Source organism: Pelodiscus sinensis, chromosome 3 (genome assembly GCF_052426305.1).
Source record: "Pelodiscus sinensis isolate ZL-2025 chromosome 3, ASM5242630v1, whole genome shotgun sequence".
Lineage (NCBI taxonomy): Eukaryota > Metazoa > Chordata > Testudines > Trionychidae > Pelodiscus > Pelodiscus sinensis.
The window spans coordinates 200,411,023-200,434,588 of NC_143054.1; the positions used below are offsets into that span (position 1 = coordinate 200,411,023).

At 44.6% G+C, this 23,566-nt stretch overlaps 1 protein-coding gene across 1 annotated transcript in view; it reads right to left on the reverse strand.

Moving 5' to 3' along the window:
* The window catches only part of ZC3H6 (zinc finger CCCH-type containing 6), a 67,920-nt gene extending 62,090 nt beyond the window's left edge, over nt 1–5,830 (reverse strand). Inside the window, exon 1 of the mRNA XM_089777583.1 lies at nt 5,295–5,830. Within this exon, the coding sequence (XP_089633709.1) occupies nt 5,295–5,386 (92 nt within the window). The 5' untranslated portion in view covers nt 5,387–5,830. The remainder of the gene's footprint in view (nt 1–5,294) is intronic.
* Nucleotides 5,831–23,566: the final 17,736 nt, after the last annotated feature.

Below are 23,566 nucleotides of genomic sequence, written 5' to 3' on the forward strand. Positions count from 1 at the left end.
AATTTCTGCCAAGCCTATTGTGGAGCCAAGTTTCATTCACTAAGCCAGACTGCACCTCAGAAAGATCACATCAAATCTATATGCTTAGCCAAGCTGTCCACACAAAACAGCCAGTCCTGCAACCAACATACAAACTTGCCTAGCAAATAGCTGCCCATGATAGAACTTCTGACTGAACACTGAAGAGAGCTACAGGAAGAGAATAGATGGTTGTAGTTCAGGTGACAGGACACAGGAGAAATAGCTTTGTTTAAGACTTCCTATGTGATGTAGGGCAACTAATTTATCAGCATTATCAAATATCCTCTAGTTTTGGTCACTGCTTTTCAAATCAAAGGGTCTGGCAGAGAAGTCATATGCAGAAGGGTTGCTGCTGTCCTGCCACATGGAGTTGGCTGGTTCTAGTCTACCTTTTCTAGGTAGGTCCCTGGGAAGCCCAGCTCCAAACAGGCTATGGGGTCATGAGAGGAGTGGATTTCTGCCAGGAGGACCAATGGCAAGCTGCCAGGGAGAAAGGAAGTTAGGGACTTCTCCTAATCCCAGGATCCACTGCTGTCAAGTTCCATGTTATCATTATTTAAAATAACTATGTAAATTCAGCAGGCAAAAAAGACTTTGCAAAGATGGAGTTAAGATTTCAATGTTGCATGACACTGCTTTGGGTAGTTATTTTGCATGCCATCACCTTACTTCTCCACTTCCCAGTTTTCTAGGATTCGCCATGTCCTTAGGGTAAGAGACACGTGGAGGGAACTTAACTCTGCATTTTCTGATTTTCTAATGTTTGAACTTGGACATTTAAACTCATGTCCAGGAAAGATATGATCACCAACAGGCAATGTTACATGGCCACAAACTTAACTCAAGTCTTAATTTTTTCCCCTCTGGTGAAAAAATATTTATGTAAAAATGTCATAGTAACTGTTCGTGGCAAATATTTGCAAATTCATGAGAGAGCGCAGACCTGGGACACTTATGAGTAAAAAGAAGGGGCATGGAGACAGGGCAGTGGCCTGCAGGAGGTACGGGTGAGAAGGCATGGAAAAGGAAACAGTTAGCACAGCACAGCACTGAGCCAGGATGAATTAATAGAGGAGCAGGAAAGCTGAGAAAGGAGACTAGGAGAACAAGCATGCTGGATAGCAGGGATACCTTGTGCTGCAGGTCTAAACCTCCTCAGCTTTTCTGCACTTTGGCTCTCTAGCTCAAGGTCTTTCAAGTTCTTGTTCCCTGACTCCCCTGAACTACAATCCCCACAGTGCTCCATGCAACTAAGGAGCCAGAGAGACCCAGATAGGTTAGAGGCAGAGGAACTTGCAAACTACAGTGGAGCAGAGAATAACTGTATGCTGATTTAAACCGACTGTTTCTCAGCCTACCTAACCCCAGCCCCATTTCTCCCACCACAATCCCTTTTAACTGGAACCCACTGGCCTTATGACTTGCCAGAGCAAAGCACCACTCTGGTGAACCACAGGAAATTTGCCAGACAATTACAGTTTCAGTAGCAGACCATGAAGTTATCCTTGCCAGGTTGTGGATGAGGAAGTGCCAAGAAACTAGGGTGCCAGGAGGAACCAGGAAATTCCTGGGATAGCTTGGGGAGCTACAGGGAACAGGAAATGCAGAAAGCCTGTGAAATAGACAGCCTGAGCAGCAGTGAGCCTACCAGGCTCACCTGGATATGTGCAGATGACAGCTGGTGAGTTGAAACAGGTGGAGCAGCATCAGAAAATGGTAGTAGCAGAATGAGCTGAAAAACTGTATCAGCTCACCTCAATGAAACTCAAATAGATTGTGTGTTTAATTTTAAAACAGAAATGTTCTACCCCAAAAGTACTATTAGAGTGTGTATAGGATATGAGAATATGTACTTATGTGATGATGGGTTTGTGGTTGCTAGTAAAAGGAATAAAAAACAAGAAAAGCCAGTTTTTCAAAAAGACACATTTTCAAATATTTCTTCTGGAAAAATTAGTGTAATTCTACTGCAAAAGTTATATAGGAAGTTCTATTGTCCCTTGGAGAGTTGTCAGATTTGGAGACTAAATTAAATCTTCAGCATATAAAACAGAAGTACCATATTTCAGTCCTGTTTTAAAATTGATATCACAATCCAAAATTAACTAAAGAATCACTAGTAAAGCCTCTATAATTAGTTTCTAACCATTCTGACTCATATTAGGTCACTTTTGTTCTTTAACAAAACAGGGCCCTAAACACCTGCAAAAATTGAACCAGTCCCTGATCTGAACTTTCAAATAAAAATATTCATCCCATGTCATTATGTATATTTTTAAACTCTCCAGCTGCAGTAAACATGGCACTACTTCAAATATGGCCCTACTTACTGCAAACAAGCCCCTATATGCCTGTAGTTAATAAGATTCAGGAGACCAAAGCAGTCAGAAGGTTATACTGGTGCCGAATTCTGTTGTGTCTATCAAGGCTAAGTATTCAACTCCTATGCCATATGTACAGGCATATATCTAGTACAGTCATCTACTGTGTGATTTAACAATATGCATGCCTGAAGATCACATTTTGAAAGGAAGGCCTGATCCTGCAATCAACAGGAGCACAAGCAGACTGCCACACCCATGCCAAGCCACACTGACTTCAGTGGGTCTCTTGGGAGAAGTGCAACAATCTGTCCACACCATGTGCTGCAGGATTAGGGCTCATTTTTATTTATTTGAGATCTAAGACGGTTCTTAACTTATCCTCTTACGAGACCTATTTTACCTCAAATGTTGTGGTTGTTCTTTGTATAGGTAAATAGACTGTGTTTGGTGTTTATTTGATGTAGTCTCAATTCGTTTCTCGTCTAAGAAGTTGTTTTCATTTTTAAAAAATGCACACGAGTAATCCTTTATGAGAACCAGCTTCACGCGAAAGCTGAGTTTTTTTATTTAGTTACCTGTGCACAGCTTTTTGAAGAGAAAAGTATTTCCCCACACTCAGTCAAGAGTTAAATTACTTTCCTTCATTTTTAAAAAATTGATCTTTAAAGCAAGGCCATGAAAAGTTTCAGCCCCAGGAATACTTTCCTCTTAAATAAGGTCAAATGGGTATTTGTGAAAGGTAATTTGCAACTATATATAGCTGTAAAGTTTATCTTTTGTTTCCGTAATTCTGAAGATTAGCTCAATAGTAAGAGTGCTAAATGATAAATATAATTCTCACTGATGTGTATAAAATCTGCAGTCTTTTGTGCACTTGTTACCTATTACATTGCCACGCTTACATCCATGAGACTACTGGTAAAGTCATACTACTGATATAGCACAACTTTCAATGAAAGGCAGAATTGACTCAGACTACACACACTTTAATTTCATCCTACTAAGATATTACAGTAATGGCTTCTATTAACTTTTTAAATTTGGAATCCACATTTACCAGTTACTCAGGTTTCATCCAAGTAGCAAGCTAAAAACACTTCATTTTTCTCTTTGACAAGATAATACAAGGGACAGTTCAACACAAATATTTCACCTAGTGATATTCAAACTGAAATCCATGTCCCTTAAGTGTTAATCATGTTTTCTGAGATTTTTTTTGATTAGATGAGTTTGTGCCTGTTTCAGAGTAATCAATGCATAAGGAAAATCTGTAAACTTCTTTAAACATATAGTATAATGTTGTATTTTGACTGGGTTGAATTTGCATATATATTGTAAAATGAGGCATATTTTTAATATCTATTATTTTTCATTTCATTATGGCATGTATATAGTGAACTCACCTTGCTATAAACTATTAATAAGGATAACCCAGACAGTGTCAGGACTGTCTACAAATGTATTATTTATAAGGCATATTTGTTTATTGTTAGGGCATTATGTTCTTCTAGAACTAAAAAAACTAATATAAATAGATGTTAAGAAATTTAATAAGGTAACAGTGCAATTAACCTATTAAATGGTGCATATATATTAAACAAAGCTATAAAATACAAATGTACTGATTTTCCAAGAGTAGGAATAAGTATACTATTGAGCCTAATTTTCAAAAGGCACTTGACATGTAACAATTTAAACTATAATACTAATAATTAAGAAATACTAGCTTTGAGTGAAACAGTGGGGAATAATTTTGGGCCCCCGACCACACCCCTGCTGCTTAATGAAAAGGTGAACCAAATATTTACAAAACCTGAAATGTTCTAGGGTAAAAAGTACACATTCCATTACTATTTAAGTAGTAGGCAAGTATGTATTTTAAGCAATTTTTTTGGAAATTTATGATAGTGTCACAGTTAAAGACTAGTATTAAAAGATTATCATCTTCTCTTTAACCCTTCAAATGTATTCAAAGGTAGACTTCTGCATTATTGTTTAACTTTTGTATGCAGTAGCATTTACATTACTTGAAAATTAAAAATAGAAGCGATAATCATGAGACTAGACGTTAGAAGATCCAAAGGCTATTCCAGATCAGGAATTCACTGTGTGTTTTAGGCAAGACTTTTAACCTATGTGGGCCTCAGTTTCCCCATCGATTAAAAAAAAACAGGATTAATAATTCTTTCCCCCACAGGGGCGTTTTGAGGTTTCATTAGAGGTTGTGTCATGTTTTTCAATGATCTGATAAAGAGCACTGTAAATGGTTGCGGAAGTCTGCGGGAAGGTTGGGCTGCTGTTGAAAATCACCACTACAACAGCACTCATGCGCTCTCTGTCCACGTGCCCTGCATGACGGGGAGTGGTGAGGCTAGGAAAGAATTTTTGGGCATTGACTAGGAAGGCCAGAACTGACTGAGGAAACGATCTGGGTTTCCAACAGTTGCAGAGAGGGAGGAACAGAGCTCCTTCCACCAGGAAAAGGACTCTGGTTTGCTGCGCATGGGGGATTGAGAGGTGGCAAAGAAAACGTCAGTCAGACCTTAATCTGCATATAAAAAAAGATCCAGTTAAACGTGGCGGGTGTCATCTGGCGAGAAAATGAGGTTAAATATGGCCCTAGTGCGAGGCTCCCTGCATAGATACAAACATTCTCCTCCACCGGGGTGGGGGAATAAAAGCCACGGTGACGGTCCACAGACACCCGCTGCCAAGAGCATTGCACGGAGAGAGATGGACCCCCCCCCCCACAATGAGATGTCCAAGGCATGCAAGAAAATGCCCCTGCACTTGAGTCCCGCCGCGCCCCCCCCCACTCCCCCTCCCCCCCACTTCGCAGCCTGGAGGGGGGCTGGCCCCCCGCCCGCCCCGCACCCCTTACCCCGCTCGGCACAGTTAACCCACAGCATCACCGTTATGAGACGCGGAGAGAGAAGAATGTTACTCGACCTTTCGTCCCCCGCATGGTGCCTGTCAGAGTCGGGCATGTGTGGGTCAAGGACTGGGTTTGGGGGGGTGGCGAACAGGCTTTCGAAGGCCATGGCGAGGGAGGGAGGGGGGGCAGGGCACTGCTGGCCGCCCGTGCTGAGGAGGAGGCGGCGCGGCGCGGCAGCAGGAGGGTCGGTCCCTCAGCGAGGAGAGATGATGACGGTTTCACTCACGGTTACTTAGTGAGACACTAACGGTCACTCTGTGCAGGAGGCTGCACAGGGTGAGCCCGGCCGCCCCGCTGCCCGCTCTGGCAGTCCCGCGGGGGGGGCGGCGGCGCGGCGGCAGGCCCGGGGCACAGGAGGAGAAGGACACACGGGGGGTAGGGAAGTGCTGGTGGCCCGGTTATTTCTTCCTTACAAACATGGCGCCCGCCCGCCCGAGACACTCTCACAAAATGGCGGCGGCGGCGCGGCCCGAACGCGCTCAGCGCCTCGGCCAACAACCCCGGCAGCTTCTTCCGCGCCAGGAGGAGTCGGAGGGCGATGGCGTCGCACTGCCGCCGCCGGGCCCCGCCCTGGCGCTCCCCATTGGGCCGCGCCGCTAGCGTCACGGAGCGGGCGGGCGGCCATTGGGAGAGATCGCTGCCAATCGCCAAGACGCAGGGAGGCGGGCCTTACCGGTCAGATTGACAGGTAGGACTAAAGCTAGTGTCCTCCTCCGCGGCGCAGGGATATCTGAGAACAGGAGAGGGAGAAAAAAAAGTGCGTCACATGAGTCACGTGTCTCTCCAGGCGCTAAAGGGAAGAGGGAGGGGGTGGCTCAGTCAAGATGGGAGGCAGGAGGAGACAGGGGTTTGAGCCAGGGTCAGGCCAGTGGGGCCTGGACTAGACTGGAGGGGTGGTGCACACGCCTATTGACAGTGCCTGGAACAAAAGGCAGGACTATGTAGCACTTTAAAGACTAGCAAGATGGTTTATTAGGGGATGAGCTTTCCTGGGCTGGACCCACTTCCTCCATCAAATTGTGGAAGGAAATTGTCACAACCATATATACCACAGGGATACAATTAAAAAAATGAACACATGCAAAGGACAAATCAAATTTCAGAACAGAAGGGGGATGAAGGGGGGGGGGGGAGGTAAATGTGAGCTAATGATATTAGAGGTGATAATTGGGGAAGCTATCTTTGTAAGGGGTAAGATAATTAATGTCCTAGGTGGAGCCTGAATCCCAACAGAGAAATAACAACCCTGCTGGCACTTCACCTCGTGGGGAGCTGCCTGCCCCTGCCCATGGGTGTCTCCCACAGGTCCATTGCCCATTTGCTGTGGCAGAGCACATGGCCATATCAGCCCTGGGCTGGCTGCTAGAAGGGGACTGCACCTAGTCTCCTCCCCCCTCAAGGCTGTCTGCTTCTCTGGCCCCCCTTAGCCCTGTGCTGCCAACCCTGAAGCTTCCTAAACCATACCTCTGGCCCACAGCCATCTCCGTGGGTGACAGTATGGCCCACACACCCAAACAGATACTGGGTAAGATGATTTTGGACCTTGCAGCAGGGGCTCTCACCTGATGTCTGCCCACCCTCTGCCCACCCATTTCTATTCTCAAATTGACCCTGTATTTCTAGTCCCTATACCAGATCTCACCCCCCTCCCACACCAGCTACTATGCAGGCTCTACATCCGTTCTACTCCATATCGATTCTGCCTGCCCCCGGTTTTCACCAATTCAGCCCCTTACCAGTAGCTTAGTTATGTCCCCTGTCCTCTCATACCAGTTTTGCCTCTCCAGCTCTGCTCTTCCTGGCCCTCTTTAGCCCCTTTCCCAGGCCTAGGGTGGGCTGCAATGGGGTCCCCTCTCCTTCTTCCAGGTGTAAGTTCAGATCAAGGGTTTATTTACCCATGCTGCCTCTTCCCAAGACTGGGAGTGCAAGAAGCTCCCAAGCAGGGGAGAGATGCAGAGGGGAACGTTCAGTCACAACCCTCATCCCATGGAATTAGGCACCCTAATCACGTCAGCTCTTTCGTGCAACAAAGCCAAGGTGGAGGTTTTTGTGCCCCAACACACTATAGCTTAGTGGTTAAGAGGGCCCACACAGGATGTGGGAGACAGGGGGAAATGCATGCCTTAGTACGAGGCTCTCACCACAGCACCAGTGTAAGTTCAGGGCTGGGTGTCACGACTTTGGCAGCTATGGGCATGCCCAGTGGCAGAAATTTAGGCACCAACTTGGTCCAATAAAATATATGACCTCACCCACCTTATATTTCTAATATCCCAGGACTGACATGGCTACAATGCCACCTGGGCAGCAGCTGAGCAGAGGAGTTTGTTGTGAGTGATTTTGTAAGTTATGTATGTAGTCCCCTTACTAAAGGTGCCTCTGCTTATTTTCTGGGAAGACCCTGTGTGCTGCAATCTAGCCCCACAGACTACAATTCCCATGAGCCTTGGAGGAAAAGAGGAAGGAAGTGACTTTTGTTTCGGGAGAGCTGAGTTTCTCCATGTGTGTGGAGGAAGACTCAGCAGCCTATGGACTCTTCCCTTTGTTTTTTGGAACAAAAGGGAGCCGGGCTGCTGTGAAGGAGTTTTTAGCCAGTTGAGGAGCTGTTATGTTGCAGTTACAGACTGGGACAATGAGCCTTTGGAACTGGGATCTAGCAGGCTGCTTCTGATTGCCCTTTGGCTGTACCTGTGGCTAGAAGTACTACTCTGCACCCAGCACACAGAAGGAGACTAGAATCATCCACTCCTGCTGCAAAATCTTCAAGTACGCCCAAGCAAGCAAGAGTATGGTACTGAGTCCTGAGGAGTGCATACTCTGGGGTGTGATAAACGGTGGCAGTGCAAATGCCAGATAGATACGTTCCTATTATTTCTGTGTGCTTTAATGATATTCATTGTTAATCTGTTAAACTTTGTTTCTTTAAGTTGTTAAGTAAAGGTTGTTCTTTCTACTGTAATCTATCAGATGTAGACTATTTATGATTTGTAATTGTTGTTCTGGAGCTAGATCCAGATTATTGCTGGAATAATTTTATTCCTGGAGGCTCTCAAGGCAAGTGTGTACAGGGCCAGTCAGGTGGAGACACTGTATGCTCTTTATGAGGAAGGGACAGCGGTAAGAGGATGGATAGAGTTTCCCCAACTAAACATCACCACCACTGGGGTACTTAGGATCTCCTTCTACGTTAAAACCATCAGGTGCCCAGACACACCTGTGAGTGTGACCCGCTCCCGAGTAACCCGGGGAGGAAAAAGGGGGTTACATGTAGTTGTAATGTTATGTGATGATTTCTGTAAGCTAGGTGTTGGTAATTTGGAAGTGAACGGACTTTAAATTTTAAGACTCCATCTTGAGAGATAAACTCCATTTTGAAAAATGCCTGATCACATCAGCATGGAAACATTAGGCAGAGCTGGGTCAATCCAGCTATAACTGGTTTTTCCCGCCATTAGCGCCTCAAACATTCTTTTACCTCAGGAGTTGCATGGCACAGGGCTGTCAATCATATGAACTTTCACACCACTGCGTTAATAAAAGGCCCTGAATCTGTCAGTCAGGGACACTCTCTTTCCACCTGAGACCAAGTGAATACAGTACGACTCCTCAGGCGGCCCAGGCCCTTAGCACGGAGGAACTCCATCTGCACTATAGTGAAGAACAGGAAAAGATACTTACCACTACAGGATCCACTGCTGTCACCTGCTTCTCCGCTTGCATCTGCCTGGTGTTCCTCCTGATGGATGAGCTTTCAAATAGCTCAATGGTTGAGGTCTCAGGCTTCACGCTGTACTTCACTTGCATCGACACTGTAATGTAAATTTCCTTATTGTCCGGGGTCTCTACTGTCACTCTTTTCTTTGTTTGGCACCTGGGATATTGTGGGTCTGGGCTTTATGCCTAATTAATAGTTCCTGTACTGTATTTTGAAGTATACAGTATACTTTATGGACGCTGGCTGTTTATTATTGCTATTTAGGTATGTGTTTTAATGATTTTCCTCTCATTTCCTAATCACTGTTAATTATTCTTCAGTACATGCACTGACTTACTTATGTGTTTGTTTTCCTTTCACACTACATTTAGAGAAAAGGGAGTAAGATCCTTACCGGAGATAGATCCGGTATTGGCGGGGAGGCTTGCACTTCTGAGACAGGGACAACCCAGGCACCTAAAGTGGAAGTTAGAGGCCTACATTTTTTATGGGTACAGCCTCAATTCTTTTCCCATTCTCTGATTCTTCCTCTTTGTTCTTCATGGCTGCGTCTAGATTGGCAAGTTTTTCCACAAAAGCAGATGCTTTTGCGGAAAAACTTGCCAGCTGTCTACGCTGGCCACTTGAATTTCCGCAAGAACCCTGACGATCTCATGTAAGATTGTCAGTGTTTTTGCGGAAATACTATGCTGCTCCCATTCGGGCAAAAGCCCTCTTACGCAAATGCTTTTGCGCAAGAGGGCCAGTGTAGACAACGCGGTATTGTTTTGTGCAAAAAAGCCCCCATTGCGAAAATGGCGATCGGGGCTTTCTTGCGCAAAACCTCATCTAGATTGGCACGGACGCTTTTCCGCAAAAAGTGCTTTTGCAGAAAAGCGTCCGTGCCAATTTAGACGCTCTTTTCCGCAAATGCTTTTAACGGAAAAACTTTTCCGTTAAAAGCATTTGTGGAAAATCATGCCAGTCTAGATGTAGCCCATGAGTCTCCAGTCCTCTATCCATCCCCTACATTCATTTGCCCCCATGCTGAACTTCTTTTTTCTTCAAAAACTCCTACCCCTCATAGTAGTCTTCCTTTGCTATCCATCTCTTCTTACTCTCCAGATGCTCTGTCCCCAGGGTCTCATTCGAGCACACAACACTTCACAAATGCACCCACTGCCCAGTCAGTCTCCCATTATTTTATTTTGTTTAGGTAGTTATGCTATACTCACCACTGTGCTGAGCATTTCCAGGAAGCCATTAAGTGATGTGATTAGCACATGTCACACGTGACTCTCCTTTCTCTTCCTCACCTTTGTGGGGAAAGTGTGTGTGTGATTTAAGAGAATATTTGTATGTCTTTTGTGCTTTTCTTAAATTAAAGTAAGATGTATAAATGGGTCTTGCACTTTAAAGGAAAGTGGTGACTCTTGAGGTAATCCTTAATTCCTGCTGGAGTTTGCACCATGGCCTTGCACCTTGTCTAGAATAAAACTGAAAGGTATTGTGCTAGAGAGCACGATCTAATGGACAGTATCTAAAACTCTAGTCAAGAGAAAGCAATTGCTGTATGTATTGTGGTGGTGCCTCAGAGCCCCTGGCATGGGCCAGGGTCTCATTGTACAGGTGCTATACAAATGCAGAACGAAAAGATAGGCCCCAAAGAGTTTGCATTCTTTGCAATGCCCTAGAGCAGTGTTTCCCAATTTTATTTGGCCACAGAACCCTTTAAACTCAGAATAATTTCGAAGAACCCCTAGGGAAAATTTGTCAAGCAATAAGAGAAAAAAAAAGACCATCGGACCTGAGCACCACGCCACAACACCCCTCTCCATCCCACCACTGCCCCCAGGAAGACTGTCTGGTATATGGAGCTGAAAAGGTAGACCACAAATAAGTAAGGATAATAATAATGAACAAATGCTAAATAAGGTCATGAGATCAACATTTAAAAACAAAAATCACATTTTATGTGTACAAAAAAATAAAGCTAAAAAACTAATATGAATTATATTGGCAGTTTTCAATGTGAAGAGTGGTTTTTCTTCTTTTCTTGGCAAATTCTTTTTATATTTTGTTTAATACTAAAAAGTTGGATTTGCATATCTGGTGCTGCATTCAGTTGATTTCTGTATTTTGTTTTTGTTGCTGCATAATTCGAGAACCCAGTTTCACACAAGTATGTGCTGGTGAATGTTAACAACTGACAAATTGCACGTCTTGATCAAGCTGAATATTCTTGACAATAAGCCGCCCCAAAACGTAACCTGAGAAATTTCTTTAAATGTTTGTATTAATTGGCCATCTGAAGTGATTTCAATTAGGTTTTAATTATCTTGCATAGAAAAACTGACTGGCTTTCCTGTTATACTTAATGGATTTCAAATCCAGTTATTGTTGTCATTTATGGTTGGAAAATACTTCATGATGTTTGTGTATAAATCAGAAAGATGATCTGCAGTGTCCTGGCCAGGAAGAAGAGTACAGGAGAAGGCCAAACAACTCTGCCCCAGGCTGGGGGGGAGGGGGGTACAGGAGAGTCTTGGGGCAAGGTGTCAGGCCAGGAGGGAGGATACAGGAGAGTCTTGGGGCAGGTTGTCTGGCTAGGAGCGAGGGTACAAGAGGGGTCTTGGGGCAGGGTGCCTGGCCAGAAGGTAGGGTACAAGAGGGGACTTGGGGCAGGGTGTCAGAGTAAGCTGAGAATGTGGGCTTTTGGGGGGGAGGGTAGTGCCGGGAATATAGGTGCGGGGTCTGGTCATGAGGGGGACGCTTACCTGGCCTGGCACCCTGCTGCAGCAGGGAAAGCCTCCAGGCAGCCTGCTCTTGTTCCTGGGGGGTGGGGAGGAAGAGCTCAGTCATCCCCTCCGCCCATGCAGCGGGGAACCCAGCGCAGCTGCAGCATCAGGTCATGCTTGGGGGGAAGGTTATAGAAACCCTGACCCTTCCCTGCCAGATCAAACTCTGCCACTTCCCCAGCAGGCTGGGGAGATGTGCAGGGAAGAGAGAGCAGCAGCATATGGGGGGGGGGCAGCAAGCCTGAGTGTGCCCTGAGGGGGGTCAGCAGAGCCCAAGCATGCCCCAAGGGGGGCAGCAGACCTCGAGTGCACCCCGAGGGAAGCAGCAGAGCCTGAGAGTGCTTCGAGGGGGGGGGGCAGCAGAGCATGAGCGCATCCCAGGTGTGTGTGTGGCGGAGGGGGGCAGCAGAGCCCGAGCCGGTTTCCACGCAGGCGACAGTTTAAAAATGCTGAGCTCCGAGAGTGGCTCCTCAGCTCTGGCCACTCCTCCCCTTCCACCTCCCAGCAGTAGCCAGCGCTGCCACTGTAAAAGCTGCCGCCTGCACACGAGGAGGAGGCAGCTGCAAGGCACGGGGATAGGGCAGTCCTGCATGGTGAGAAGGGGCTGTGCCATGCATGGGGGTGGGGCAGCCACAGTAGGTGGTGGAGCGGCCAAAGCCGTGCACCCCCAGAAGTCCGTCCCCGCAGGCAAAGCCCCAATGGAAGCTGCCTATGGGTTCTGCAGGGGGCAAGAGAGAAGAATTTTTTTGTAGAACCCTGAGTTCCACTTTGCAGAACCCCGAGGTTCCGCGGAACACCATTTGGGAAACACTGCCCTAGAGGAATAGAGAAGTCCTCCATGCAGGCTTGAGTGTCAGTGGAGAAACCAGCCAATCAGGAGCCAGGAAGGCCCTATAAAACAAGCTGCAGGACCAGACAGTAGCCAGTACCTCTGGAGACCTCAAGGTGTGTAGCCCAGGAGACTGGGTGGCTGAGAAAGCAGCAGCAGCACTGGACAACTCTGTGTGGAGAGCTTTTGAAAACTGTTGGACTATGCGGAGACTCTGAGATAAAGGCGAGGTCCCTGCCTCCAGGAAGGGAAGCCCTGGGGACACCAAGTGGGGAATAGACTCCAGGCACTACAGAAGGCACCAAGATGGGCCCCTGTTAAATGTACACCGCAGAAGGGGGTTTTTGTGATTTGCACACAGGGGTGTGTGACTCGGGCGGAGGGATGAGTCACCAAAGTAATTTGAAATAGCAGAGAGTGCAGACATATGCACCCAGAGGGGGTGCTTGTGAGAGGTGAGCGCCCTCCCCACCCATTACAGAAACTTTAATGGAGGTACTCCTCGGTCTTCTGCCAAAAGCCTCTAGAGATGGCAGCCTTATTTCTTCCTTGGTGGTAGGACACTTTCCCATGTCAGTCAACAATCACTTCTACAGGAGCAAGGTAGGGGTGTGGGATCTGGGATAAAGGGGTGTGAGTGGGAGGGAGGGTGCAGGAGCACAGGTTCCCCACCCCTGAACTAAAATCACCGCCTGTGTAAAAAAAGTCCCAGTATCAGTGCAAATATTCTATACCACTAGACTCACACAACTGATCAATTCCCTCCTTTCCTTCACCTCTGGCATGCCATACTCACCTTGACGGGTACTGTGTGCACAAGGAACCCCAAGCAGAAGTAAGAATGTAGGGTTTAAAACTTTCGGGAGCAAGGGGAGTAAATTTTGCATCTCTACTTTTGTTTTCCATAGTGATGATGTATGTTTTATCTGCCACTGCTGCCATTGTGGCCTTCAGGTCTCTCCCTCCACACCTGCAGAACACCTGATCCAGAGAAGGAGGAGGAAAAAAACTTCAATGGGATCATTGTCATGTGTTGATTTTTGTTGACTTCATTGATTCTTTCACTTTTCTAAAACACAACTAATTGAAGCATCATCTTACGAACTAACAGAAGGTGCCGTCATTGGCAGTGGCATGCAATTATTTGGGACTGTTTGGTAACTAGAGTCGGGTACTGGTCATTTGTTCAGAAAGGTACAGATATTGCCCCAGATTATCAACTGAGGAAGCTCCCTTGAAGGCCAAGGAGCAACGGATACTACACCCTGAGAATATTGAGTCACCCAGTAATGAACCATGCACTAGCAGCAGCTGCTTCTTTTCTGCAAACTTTGTTTTTCAGTGAGATAACATGTAAGTGGCTCTTGTCCATGGTATGCCAAACTGTCTGAACTAGAGTTTCTCTCTCTGGGCGCTGAAGTACGATCATTCGTTTGAAAAGCCTTTGCACAAAGGGAAGCGATTTATGTGTGAATGCGAACCACAGTAGAGAGTGCTTCTTCCTACCGTAACATCCTCTGCAGCCAGACTTCTTGTGGTAGGCACTTCCAGGCAACCCTTTTAATCATCTAGAGCAGGACTATTCAACATTGGGAGCCCCAGGGGCCACAATGATACTCACGGCACATGCTAAGGGCCGCAGCTTAAGTGTAGTTGCATATATATGCAAATATATGCAAATAGCTTCTTTCACACTGATGTGCATGCATACAAAGATTAAGCCTTAAGCCGCAGCACCAGACCCAAACCTGGCCAGTGTGAGCCAGTCAGCACCTCTCAGGCTCTGCCCACAAGGTTAAGCAGCCAGCACTTCCCACAATGCCCTGGCACCTGCTCTCTGGGGGCTAGAAACACCGACATGCTGTACCTGTCTGCTCCAGCCAGCCCGTCCGCTTGCATCTTTCAATGCTCACCCTGTCTGGGAGACACCTCGCTATTGTGGAACATGTTCTTAGTGGAGGCCATGTTCAAAGGATCCCACCCAAGGGCCGCGTGTTGTGACCTGCATAAATCCAAACCTCACCGCAGGCTGCAAACAAACGGGCCGCGGGGCTGTATGAAGCCCATGGGCCATGTGTTGAATAGCCGTGAACCCCAGAGGGCACCCTACCTTTGCTGACACCCAAAGAACTAACAAGATCTCAGACGGAAAGACGATACCAGCCCTTTGATGATGCAAATCCTGCACCAAAAATTCTATTTTTATCCTAACAGTATTGGGACATTTTATATAAAGTGAGTTTCCAGACAAGAGAGAGAATATGACAGTAAAGAATCATAGAACACTAGAACTGGAAGGAACCTTGAGAGATCATCAAGTCTTGTCCCTTGCCCTCATGACAGGACCAAGCACCTTCTAGATCAGTGTTTCTCAACCTTTTTTTATAAAGTACCCCTTTAACAAAATTATAAGTACTCCCAGTACCTACAGTTTTCAGATACGCAAAAAATTTTTCTACCATTGTAACATATTTGTTTAAACAACTTAATCGTAGCCAGGTGAGTACAAAAATAATAAAATGCTGTAAGACTGAAAACAAAAATACAATTTTCCTCAAATTTCAGTTGTGTTGATGTACCCCACAGTCTTTTCTTGAGTACCTCTAAGGGTACTCATACCACTGGTTGAGAAACACTGGAATAGATCATCCCTAATAGATGTCTGTCTAACCTGATCTTAAATATCTCCAGTGATGGAGACTCCACAACCCCCTGGGCAATTTATTCCAGTGTTTAACCACCCTGACAGTTGGGAAGTTTTTCCTAATGTCCAACCTAAACCTCCCTCGCTGCAATTTAAGACCATTGCTTCTTGTCCTAATCGATTAATGGGCATTTGCTGACAGTGAAAGAAGGGTTTTAAATTACTTTTCCCTGTAACTTGAAAACTAAGTCAGAGTAAGTTAAAAGTGGATTTCTACAGAATAATGCTGCAATGAGGAGTATGACCCTGTCATGTAGAGGGGGCTTCAGCATGGAAAATGAAGCAAGTTTGATTGTAATAGTGAATTAATGAGGACCTAAATATGGAGAGTGGCTGTGAAAACATTGGTTCCTGAAAATAAATGCAGTATAATCCAAATGGTATCAGAGCAAAAGATCCAGCTGCCCACAACTCTGACATGTGACATTTTTGCAAAGCATTCCCAGGATAATTCATTCTGAAATAATCTATGATGGTTCATATCTCTGGTCTTTTAGCAATAACTTACATTTATTTTAGATAGTATTTGGGCGGATTAGTGCACTTTCCAAGTAACAATACTAGGAAGGCCTCTAATGCATGGAGGCACAACACAGCACCTTTAATTAATAAGAAAGAACCTAAGCCACAGATATAGACCTTGCTGTCAGCTGACAGCTAATAATGCTGTTTTGAGTATAATGCATATTGCTGGTGCTGCCAGTCAGAGTGAAATCTATACTTATGAACGGGCAGAATCTCACAGTAGTCAAGTCACCTTGATAACATTCAGAAATGTGGCAGTATTTCCAAGTTCTGCAATTTTTCCTAGCAAAAAGGAATAATATGTCCTGCAGCGTTTCCTTATTTCTTTGAACTTCTATCTGTTGTTTTGGCTTCTTCTGATTTGGAGGTTTCTATGAATATTTTCCCATGTAGCCTCCTTTTTTATTTGCTTTTGGGATTGTAAGTAGTTTTCCTTTGATCTTGCTTCCAACTGTAATGACTTTCCTCTTTCTTCCTCCCTTGCTAATTCCTTCCTGTGTATGTATGTATGTATGTGTTGTTTTTTTTACTTCTTCTAATAGATAAAATTCATGAACTGTAAGAGCTGGACTGAACTAGATTGTGTATGGGCTTAATGGTCCTAAATTTAATTAGTGCTGCTAGATAGACCATACTATAAAACTGAGACACCATGAGCTTCTCATTGTCAATTAAGGGCACCCCATACTGTAATTCACATGGGGTCGGGCATACTCACTGTGCCAACACCGTGTTGTCATACCCCAAAGGTGTCAGGTAAGGTATCATATGAGAAGTGGTGAGACACTGCTCTCAGAATCATTGTGTGATGTACATCTAGCTTCTGTACAAAGGATTGTGGATGTGTGCTGGATATATAATCTTAAAATGTGTTTGGAAGGCAGCATATAAACCCTGCCTCCCCTCAACAGAGAAATGTGAATGTATTTCTCTGACCAGCTTTATTACAGGAAGTGGACAATGAAAGTATATTTACATATACAACAAACAAAACCATCAAGCTAAACAAGAGAGAGAAGACCATTTAACTGTCATGCTGGGGAATGAAGTCTGCATCCTAAGGAAGCCTATCTGGCTCTTGAGGCAGATTAAAATGGTCTTTAAGAGGAGTTTTTGCTCCCCTTATATTACTCATTTATGGGGACATATATTATATAGCTCCCTCTGAGGCCTTGTCTACACTGGCATGTTTTGTTGCCCAAACCTGCCTTTTGTTGACAAAACAGTGAGGGCATGTCTACACAGCAGCATTATTTCAAAATAACTGGTGTTATTTCGAAATAAAGTGCATGTCTACACAGCAAGCCATTATTTCAAAATAATTTCAAGATGGCGGACTTCTTACTCTGACTTTTGTGACCCTCATTTCAAGAGGAGTAAGGGAAGTTGAAGGAAGAGTGTTCTTTCTTCGAATCCTGTTGTTTAGATAGCCCCAAAAGCCAAATTAAGCTATTTCAACTTCAGCTACGCAGTCGATGTAGCTGAAGTTACGTATCTTAATTTGGCTTTTGCCTTCCAGTGTAGATGTGCCCTGAGAGCATACACTCTACAATGCAACTTTTGTCAGAAAACATACCCAGTTTCGGCAACAAAAAATGTCCATCTCTGCCAAAGACTTTTGTCTTTTCCTCTCCTTTTATTGCCAGCAAAGAGCCAGTGTGGACTCTGTTGGTTGTTTTGTCACCAGAACTGGCTTCTGCCAGTATCGCCCAGTGCCTGTCCTGGTGACTCAGTATTTTGTGATCTCTGCTGCCCTGCAGGCATGCCCACCTCCCCTTTCAAAGCTCCAGGAAGTATCTGACAGCTGAGTGAGCTGTTCCATTTGGGGAACAAACAAAAAGAGCAAATCACTGGAATATTCCTGTTCTGCTAGAAGCACAGTAGCAGACAGACTGCTGCTACAGGGGGAAGGCGGGAGAGATTGCTGTGCTGCTTTTACATTCCTAAGCATGGACAACTCCCAGAGCTACTCAAGATGCTGCCCCCAACAGCTAATAATGCTGAGGGAGAACTCAGAGAGAATCCCAAGAAGTACAGGAATCAGCTCTCCCTTCCAACACACAGCACTGTGGGATGCTTATCCACAATTCTTTGCCTTATTTGTCCACAATGTGGCCATGAAATGTCAACAATGGGAGGCACAAAAACCAGTTTGACCGGTCTCGCTCGACAGCACTTTTGTGGCCAGACCTTCCCAGTAGAGACATAGCCTGAGCCTGTGAAAGTTGGCTCACCTCATCTAGAGAGTTAGGGATGCTGCTACTTTAAGTAAGAAATCTGCTTAGACAAAGATTTTAACTGGCTACGATTAATTTTAATTACTAAAAAGCATGTTTTATTTGTAACCACACCTGTCTCTCTTATCCTTGCTTAGCACTAGTGAAGTCTTAGTAGTTAAACACACCTTTTCTTGTTTTATTAGAAAACCATCCCAGTATTCACAGGAAGTGTGAGTCTTCAGCCAAACCAGGCTGATGTGGGTTCTGGGTCTTTGGAGGCCATATCTCTGCACACTGCAGGGACCTGCCTCTGGAGAACTCGGGAAATGGGGTTCACTGATTGTTCCCTGCAAGGCAAGGTTTAGACGGCAGTCTCTCCAGGAGTTTGTTAGCAAGACAGATAGGGAACTGACACAGTTTAGCAGCAGCAAAACTCTCACTATTGCTAAGCCAGAGGATAACAAAGTGGCTCACAGTTGTGGGTGCCCTGAACACGATGTTACAAAATAACAATATAGATTTTACTCTTAATTTTTTCCCCTAGACAATACTTGGAATTCTGGTAAAATAGTTGCCAAAATGAAATTCTCAGGCTTGTTCTGCTATAACAGAAGGAATCTGATTTAAATGTTACATTTCATAGACACAAATTTAAATATTTGAAAGCAAAATCTTGTTGATCTTCCCATCTTTGAGCATCTTAAGCTAATTACAAGAGAAAAGTGAGAAGCTGTGATATTAATATAAATCTGCCATTGGTTTACTCATAGAGCTTTAATTTATAGTGGTTCACATATTTGGGGTGCAACATGACGTATGATCTAGACTGTAAGAAAGAAATAGCAACTAGAATAGCAAAAGCAAGAGTGAGTTTGAAGGCGATGGATAAGATCTGGAAAAGTAAAGCAATTAGCTTAGGTATGAAGCTGAACATCTTGAAAATGTGTGTATTTAGCAGCATGTTGTATGGATGTGAGACACGGGTGATAACGAAAGATTCGAAGAGCAGGATATTGGCGTTCGAGAGGAGTTGTTATAGAAAGATCCTGAGAATAGGACAGATACAGAAGGTCACCAACCAGGAATTATATAGGAACATACAGCCAAAAGAGAACCTACTGCAGAAGGTTATACAAGGGAAGTTATAGCTATTCGGGCATATCTGCAGAATGAACGACAAGCGAAAAATTAAAATCCTGGTATTTGGCATAATGGATGGTCCGAGTAGGAGAGGCAGGCCCCACAGAGAATGGGTAGATGATATAGTAGATTGGTGTAAAGCTAGTTTACAGTAACTAAGCCACTCCGCACTGGACAGGGAAAGATGGAAGGAAATAGCGAGGGAGGCATCGGACATCAACGGGTATTGAGCCCATAGTAGTTGTTGATGATGAGGATGATATTTGTTTCCTTAACTTCCTCACTTAGGACATGTTGTCATATTATCTCCAGGAAATGATCACTCATGGAACCAGATCTATGGAAGTAGAGGTCAAGAAAAGATTTGCAACTCACGTCAATTCTTAGAAGCGTTGCCTCCCATTTATAGACACAATAGGCCAGTCAATCTTCCACGTTCAGTTTTTAAGGAAAAAGAGAATTCTTTAACAATAAGAGGCCTATCCTTTGAACTTAGCTTGCAACTGTAAATAAATTCCATATGAAATATGTTTCAAATGGATAATTTCGATACCAAACTAATTATTTGGTTTTGCTATTTTCTTAATAAATCAGTTTGCTCTAATTTCATACCACTTCTAAAATAGCTGTAAAAAAGGTAATTTATATAAAAGAATGGAGTGCAAACTTAGCCAGATCTATAAAGTGTGACATCTATATCTATATAAAGCTAAGTATTATGTATATTTCTGGACCCCTTCTGTTTCTGTCACATCTCTTTCCAGATGTGACCCTCTTTCTGGTGAGGATGTAGCATCAATTTATAGACTAGTGTGTACACGTTACAATGCTGTGTTATAACACATTCTTTATATACCTTTTTTTTTTTTATTAAAGGAAAGAGCTGTCCACAGTTATGCATCATCCAGATACTCTGGGCAGTACAGGGCATCCCATCCCAAACAGGATATTGCAGAACTAAATTGTCAGAAAAGAGCATCCTAGAGAAATCTCTTGTGAAGAGAGTGAAAATATTGTTATCTGAGAAGGAAGAGAAGTTAGAGAGGACATGATAAAAGTTTAGAATATAATGAACGGTGTAGTGAAGGCAGATCAGAAACATCTGTTCTCTGTCTCATAACACTAGAACAAGGGGATGGTCAGTCAATTAAATTAAAAGATGGGAAATTCAAATCTGATAAAGGACCTTACTGCTACAGGAAATTGCTGAGTCCAAAACCGTAACAAGATTGAACATGTATATGGATAACAAGACTTTTCAGACTCAGAGGAATAGCCATGTTAGTCTGTAATTTTAAAACAAGTAGCAGTCCTGTGGCACCTTAAAAACAAACAAATGATAAGTGGGTTTTACCCACAAAAGTTCATGATATATTTATTAGTCTCTAAGGGTATGTAGACTACATGCCTCTGCCAACAGAGGCATGTAATTTAGACTACCCGATATAGTCAATGAAGCGAGGATTTAAATATCCCTCGCTTCATTCAAATGAAAATGGCCACCATGCTACACGTGGCATAGAGTAGGTAGTTCGAATTATGATCTCTAATTCGAACTACCTACTCCATGCCACGTATAGCCACAGGCACTGAGTTTGGACTAAGGGGGATTTAAAAATGGCGGCACCTGGGAACATGCAAATGAAGCCCGGGATATTTAAATCCCGGGCTTCATTTGCAACTCCAGTTGCCCTCATTTGCCTACCTAGCTCGAACTAATGAGCTAGTGTAGACATACCCCTTGATCTACACTCTATGTATCAGGTTGGGTAATTGAGCCATGACAATGGAACAAAATAATTCAGCATCATCTGCCAGTGCTGCTGTCTCGTTCACCTCCTTTTCTTTAAAATGTATATCCATCTTCCTAACCATCACACTGCTCTTAGTACAGAGCCCAGGGATACCTCACTTGTTACGCTATTACATGTTAAAAACTGACTGGGTTTTCTGTGTTTGAGTCTGTGTCCATGACACAACTTTATCTGTGAGCCTGTAACTACATTACTTGTATTTCTGAAATAACCCATTGTGCAGGGACTTCATCAAAGGCTATTTGAAAATCCAAATTAATTTGGTCAACCTATTGTTGTATAGCAGTCCACAGTGGTTCCAAAGCTATTGTGGGTCTATAAGTAGGTGTTTTCTGGTATTGGCAAACACCAGCAGAAAATAGATAAATTTTGGTTCAACTTGGGGGGGAAAACCTGCCCCCCCAACTTCTGTGATCCACAGCAAACATTTTGGAAATCTTTTCCAACAGCCTGGAAAGCAACATTACAACATGGCTGTGACTGTGGTCCATTAAGGGACTCCAATAAAAAAGAGTATCTGCAAATCTCTCTTTTCATTCTACAGCTGCAAGGCATAATTTGTTCAAGGCTTGATATTCATTCTGTGCCCATCAGGTGGCATCTGAGAACTATCCATAAACTCACTCCAGCTCATCTGAAGAAGTGGATTTTGCCCACGAAAGCTCATGATACCATATATATTTTTGTAAGCACCAGTGGACCACGCGTTTTTATCCATGCTGAGCAGTCTTTCAGTAGTTGGGAATACCCTGATGGTGTTGATGGCTTCTGAAACAGCATCTGTAAATATCCTTGTAACTCTCACACTTCTCCATGACATACAAACAGTAGTGCTGTGAATAGTTACAAAGCCAAGCAGTACCAAAGTGGATTTACTTTGCCAGGAAAAAAAGGGCCTGGAGAAATGTTGAAAATATACCTTTTCTTAGTTATCAGGGTTCATCCTCGTTAGCCAGGTTGGGAAAATGCCCCTCTGTGTCTCTCTCAATATCACACTTGTGGTTGATTTGAAGCCAGATGAGCCATGGTATCTCCTAGGTGACACTTCTGCAGTGGTGCTGTCTACTTGAGGTTCTTAGCCCATTCATTCTCATCCATTTTCCTGACATCACCTTCCCTCCTCCGTGCCCTGGCTGCCATATATCACAGGGGTCAGGGTTGGGCATCCTGACAGCAGGGGAGGCCAGACCTCAGGAGGAGTTGATTTGCCTCAGGAGCCCCAGAGTCCTATGGACACTGTGCTCCATCAGTGCCTGGAGCTGGAGCTAAGGGAGTTTGGTGTTTGGGCACCTATATTCTCTGTTTGGCAATCCCAGACATGGCCTTTAGTGTGGTGGGTCCGACAGCAATGCACAGCATTCTGCATTCCCAGGCTGTCTTGTGCGCCTCTCATTGGCCACTGGGACTAGCCTGGCACGTGAAATCATGACTCGTTTGCTCCCCATGAAACAATTCATCGGGCCACCTCCAATAGTGGAGATCTGCTCTGAGTCAGTTAACGTATCTTTTGGGTTACGCACCCTCCTTACTCGTGTCCTGATTCAGCAAGATATACACACAGCACAGTCCTACTGAGACCATCACTCCCCACTCAAGCTTAAAATTAGGCACATATTTAAATGCGAAAAGATTACAGATGGAATTACTCTTATATACTTATGCTGTGTCTAGACTGGCCAGTTTTTCCGGAAAATCAGCCGCTTTTCTGGAAAAACTTGCCAGCTGTCTACACTGGACGCTTGAATTTCTGCAAAAGCACTGACTTCCTACTGCAAGAAATCAGTGCTTCTTGCAGAAATACTATTCAGCTCCTGTTCAGGCAAAAGTCCCTTTTGCGCAAAGCTTTTGCGCAAAAGGGCCAGTGTAGACGGCTCAGATTTGTTTTCCGCAAAAAAGCCCCGATCATGAAAATGGCAATTGGGGCTTTTTTGAGGAAAAGCGCGTCTAGCCCGTGCTTTTCTGCAAAAAGTGCTTTTGTGGAAAAGTGTCCATGCCAATCTCGGCGCTCTGTTCCGAAAATGCTTTTAACGGAAAACTTTTCCGTTAAAAGCATTTTCGGAAAATCATGCCAGTCTAGACACAGCCTTAATGTAAAGCATGTACTTGAGTGCATTGTTGAATCGGGGCTGATGACAGTCAGTATGGAAACTCTGCTCTCCTGGAAACCACAGCACATTATACAAGGACTTTTGGAAGTTTTTTGTTTCCAAATATTTTCTGTATAACTGAACTGCCAATGATCTTACATTTCTGAGTGTCAGGGTGCAAGCTCCACCGTGCCTCAGTGCCCCCTGACTGTCCTCATCTAGCCCCTCTCAGGGCAAGTTACAGTCTGTATGGGTTGCTCATCATTGGCATAGGGGTTATCTCAACTGCCCTGCTTACCTAGGCTGCATCATGATCCGCCTCCAAACCCGGGGTCTTGTCTCCAGCCCCTAGCCAGGGGGAGCCTTGGCTGTCCCTCTCCCAGCCCTAGCTGGCTATCCCCAGCTTGTCTCCCTCCTGGGAGCTCCTACTTCCTCCGCAGTCAGCCCTTCACTGGCCCCTCTCCTAAGCAAACTGT